Source organism: Lottia gigantea (genome assembly GCF_000327385.1).
Source record: "Lottia gigantea unplaced genomic scaffold LOTGIsca_41, whole genome shotgun sequence".
NCBI classification, from domain to species: domain Eukaryota; kingdom Metazoa; phylum Mollusca; class Gastropoda; family Lottiidae; genus Lottia; species Lottia gigantea.
In genome coordinates this window covers 2,086,608-2,091,486 of record NW_008709421.1, presented here as the reverse complement: position 1 = coordinate 2,091,486, position 4,879 = coordinate 2,086,608, and the positions used below count along the sequence as shown (strand labels likewise).

At 36.6% G+C, this 4,879-nt stretch overlaps 2 protein-coding genes across 2 annotated transcripts; both read right to left on the bottom strand.

Moving 5' to 3' along the window:
- Positions 1-607: 607 nt before the first annotated feature.
- Positions 608-1,111, bottom strand: LOTGIDRAFT_163778 (hypothetical protein; the record flags this gene model as incomplete). Its single annotated transcript, XM_009060293.1, has 1 exon — positions 608-1,111. The coding sequence occupies one exon, from the start codon at positions 1,109-1,111 to the stop codon at positions 608-610; it is 504 nt and encodes a 167-aa protein (XP_009058541.1).
- Positions 1,112-1,792: 681 nt separating this feature from the next.
- LOTGIDRAFT_163777 (hypothetical protein) lies at positions 1,793-4,879 on the bottom strand (the record flags this gene model as incomplete). The annotated part of the gene is made up of 3 exons (XM_009060292.1): positions 1,793-2,509; positions 3,961-4,226; positions 4,768-4,879. The coding sequence occupies 3 exons, from the start codon at positions 4,877-4,879 to the stop codon at positions 1,793-1,795; spliced, it is 1,095 nt and encodes a 364-aa protein (XP_009058540.1).

Below are 4,879 nucleotides of genomic sequence, written 5' to 3'. Positions count from 1 at the left end.
CAACATAGAGATGCAAATCACCCAGGATGACAGGATCAACTGTAGTCCAAATAGAAAAAAAAAATTCAACCAAGGCTTCTTTATTTTTACCAACAGCTAAGAAGCTGGACCATTGCTGGGGGATTTTCTGGTCTTTACCATATATCTGTCTCTTTTGGGTACCTTTAGCAGCTCTCCTAGTTCTTTCTGCATTTTTAAAGCTAATGATAGGATACGTATCTGTGACAAAGTCAATTCTATAAAGGTTATGCTGATTAGCCTTTTGAAGAATATTGGTTAGAATGAAATCAGCAAGTTCTCCAAATGTAGATGGTAACTGTTTTGGAAGGGACTGGATCAAAGCCATTCCATCATAAATTTTTGGGCATTCCATCTTCAGTACAATTTTTACAACTACTTTCAATAAGATGAAGGAGAGCAGCTTTATTTGATTTAGCTATTGATCCATTCGCACTCGCAAGAGGGTAAGAAACTGGACCAAGTGAGTATCGCAAAACTTCCTTGAGATCTATACTACGTTGTTGTCCAATAATTAGTAGTCTTGAAAATAATTTTCTATCACTCTGTAATATCACTTCTTTACCAGACTGGGTCTTAGCCTTCATCTTCAATTGACTTGCTTTATTGGATCATATTTCTTCTTATCAGAAGTAAGACGCTCTTCAATATAATTATTTAAGGCAACTTCGCCAACTTCTTCCGCACTCATAAGATCAGCACTGATTTCATCACTAGCAACAACACCTGAGCTTATGCTGGTCATTTCTGGTTGATCATAACTGAATGGGTTTATCATCTGTTCTATACACTCAACAATTCTTTGTATAGAATCTCTGTCACATTTATTCTTTGATGCATCAAGGTGGACTCTATCTCGATTTGTCCCTGTTAGCCCTGCCAAGATTTCACACTGGTGATGTATAGCTGTTCTTTGACTTTGGGACAATATCCATCTTCTTACTGCATTTCTGTTCAATGTAATACTAGTTATTCCCCCTGAAGTTTTAGACTCTCTATTAACTGTTTGTTCAATTGTCTGATCACATGCAACAGCTGAAAATCCATATCTAGTCTGTCGTTGTACTGTCCATTGTCCGGATTCGGTGAGCATTTCAAAAGCTTCTGGATGCGTAGTCTCAAGTGCTATCATCTCCATCTAATACACAGGTAAGTAGCGGGAATAATGTGTTTTATCATACGCAAAATACCATGGTAGCATTGACCGAATAGATGCCACATGCAACTTCCAATCAGATTCTCTGGTTGCTTGAATGAAGCTCAAAAGAATTTCAACCATTTGAAGATAGCTTGACCAAAGAGCATAGATTTTATTGGTGGATGTCTGCGCTTTATCAAAACTTTCATATAAGTTGATGATTTCCAAAAATTCGTCTGAATTTAACAAACTTCAAGTAGATTTCTGATGGAAAGGTAGTAGACATATAATCAAGGAAACATGACATCTTTTCTCTGTTCTAGGTAGATAAAGATTCAACAAAAAAACTGAACTTCAAACGGTGTAGAGCTTCAAACATGAGTTTATGTGCATACATGCAGCGGTTGTAATGTTTTCCTTCCATAACAGCATTAACGGATCCACTAGCTATTATCTCAGCCTCAACCAATATATCTTTCAATCCAGCATCCTGAAACCGTTTCCCAATAATTGAAAGAAATGACATACAGGTGTGGAATTCTCCCAATCTTATCACCAGACGATTTCGAAAAATGTCATTTGTCCATCGGATTTCTTGAGCTTTAGCGTAGATAATTAGATCAAAAACTTTGATTGTCATTTATCAGCCATTTCCGAACTTCGACATAATATAGTGTCCACAGTGTTCATTTCCTTTGGGGAAGCTTCAATCATAGGAAGGTAGGCAATGTTTGTTTTAACCAAGGATTCTGTTGGAAAGCACTTAGTGTTGAAACCAGTCCACCCAGGAAGGTTAGAGTCTGTATCCCCAGTGTACCTCATTATCACAAATGCCAGATCCTTAAGATGTTGTATGTAATGATATGAAATATAAAAACTTTTCTCAAAAACATCTTTTCTAATATCAAAAGGCGGTGTACCTTCTCTCCTTTTTGGTTGATATGGTACTATGTGTGTGGCTGCTTTTGAAAATGGTCGTGGAATTCGTGGTAGAGTCTGCCTCTCCAAAGCTTCTGTAACCATGTCAGAGCTACACTGGATAGCTATTCCATTTGTGTGGTGAGTGGTTCCATGACCTGAAGTAGTTTCCTCACTAAAATCAATATTGTCCCAAACCAGCACGGTATTCAATTTCTCAGAAAAAGAGTCAGGAACAAAAACTGGCCCTTTATTCAATTGCATTTGGGCTAAAGATGTGTCATACCGCACAATAGTCTTATGTGACGAACTGTGTCCAAATCCATTCAGAAGGTCGATAACTTTTTTTGAACCAGTTATGTGACGCAACGTTAAACCGAGTGACAAGGATTTCAGTGTATGCTTGCGACCTTTCGACTGAAGCACAATAATATCCTGAAGAATAGACAGCAGTTTAATATGGGTAACTTCATCAACCTTTACATAATCCTCTAATGTGGGGTCTTCTGATGCACCGATAATTCAAGCTAGAGTATTGTACGAGGAAACAGGTATCATTAATTTGCAGGCTTCCAAATTAAAATCACAAGGCAAAGGAGGCCAACTACCTTCATACCCTTTACATAACTGCAATTCCGCTTTTAACTTTAAGGCGGCAGTGTACAGTGAATGTAGCGTATTGTCATCAAGCTGTTTATGAATGGGCGTTTCACTTGAGTCTGTGGTTTCCGTGTCAGTACCAGTTGAATCGTTGGTTTCACTTGAAAACTGTATCTGATAAGTGGATAAAAATAAAATACTTTGTATTATACAAGGGAGATAATTTACATACTTGTTACAAGTGGTTTTCTGATGCAAAATTACAAAACAAATTATGACATTAATATGAATACTAATGATTCTAATGCAGCAAACAATGTGTACAACTAAATGTACAGATTTTTTCTTTCACGATCGGCAGACTAAAGACAAGCTGGCAGAAAGGATCCATGATGAACTGAAGTCGTCATCCCTGTAAAAATGTTTTTCCTTCATATCATTTCAAATAGAACAGAAAAAAGATCTCACCTCTATGAAGAGGCGTCAACACCATCTTGTTTTGCCATTTTTATGAATGAATCTAGCAACCTAGACATCCTTAACACCTCACCTCCATTAATGATCCTTGATTGTATCACATCTGCACAAAATCTATCCAACGTAGTTTTGTAACAATCTAGATCCACCTGTGACCTATAAAAATAAATGTAAAATATGCATTCTTTAAATAAACAACTTACAAAACAACAGTGGTTGTATGCCACTGGACAAGGGCAAGATTGCACCAAACAGATACAGTGTGACATTCCAATGACTTGGAGCAGCTAAGTAAAGAAATCTATTGGCTAAAAATCAAGATATGTACAGAAATAGGACCTATTCAAACAAATTACATGTTTCATTGATACACAATGTATAGATGTTAAAAAAGTAGTCTGTAAAAATTGGCATGTCAAAAAAAGAAAATCTGACTTAAACTTCCGGAGCTTTACTGTATAAAAAATTTGTGTATTTTTTATAACAATTGGCATGATAATGCTTCAGTATTGACTCATCCTGCTTCTTTTCTGCTGCTTCACGTAGAACTCCTAAAATATAAGTGGATGCAAAGGAACCTAATCTGGTAAATGTACACAAAATGGGGTTCACAATGTGATCAACAATGGGGTTATGTGCAAGAACTCATTCATATGTAAAGGGTTAAAAAAACAAAGCGGCATAGCTGACAATCTGAGACAAGACAAAATAACAACAAAAGATCAAAAATATAATATATATTAGAATACCATACCTGCATCAGTAGTCGTAGTTTGAAGTAAACTGTCCATGACTCTTCTGCCTCGCACCTTTAGACAGCCTGCTTTCTTCTTACATACGATGCACACTTTAGGGAGAACTCTCGAACCACCAGATTTTAATAGAGCAGTAGGACAATGAGAACGCAAACGTTTCTTAGGTGATGGAGTACACGGCGCTGATTTACCTACAGGCTGTGCAGATTCTTCTAACTTTCTCTTACGTTTTACAGCTCGTTCAATATGACCTTTGTATGTAAATTTGCTGTAACACTTGGTATGAAAGCAATACATCTTTGCTGCATCATCTTTACTACCTAAAAGTAATAAAAACACAAAAGCCATAAAACAAAGGCTAATAACAGTCAAAAGGGGTATACAAGTGCCAACTGCTTGAGACAAAGAAATAAAATACCTAATAAATCAATTAAAGGAGATAACAGACTGTTTATTACCCTCTGGTACTAGGAAATGACATAATTAATGTAGGTCAGTAACCTGCCCTAGAACTATTAGAACTGAAAAGTTGTTGACTAAAATGTACCCTATCTCCAAGGACAGGTCTGAATTGCAATTTGAGCTAATGTTTCAAACTACTTGCTTGATACAAAATTAATAAGCAAATTGCAATATGGACAAATACTAGCAGCAATCTGTAGCTAGAATATGGCTAAATAAAGGATAGGCCTATTATGTTTTCATCAGGGAAGCCCAACAAAATCAAAAAAGCTGAGTCAGAGGCTTTGTACTGACTAATTTGTGATCGATAAATTAAGCCTTGTGTACAAAACGATAGGCCCCTACAACAGAAACAATTGGTAAAATTCGATAAAGACCTAGTCTCTTCAGAATGCTTACCTTGAAAAACATCTTTATACAGTTCGGCCAACTCTTGTCTTTCTCCGTCTAGATTTATCCACTTCTGTGCGCAATTTACAACAGTTTTCCAACTATTATCCGAGATCTTCAT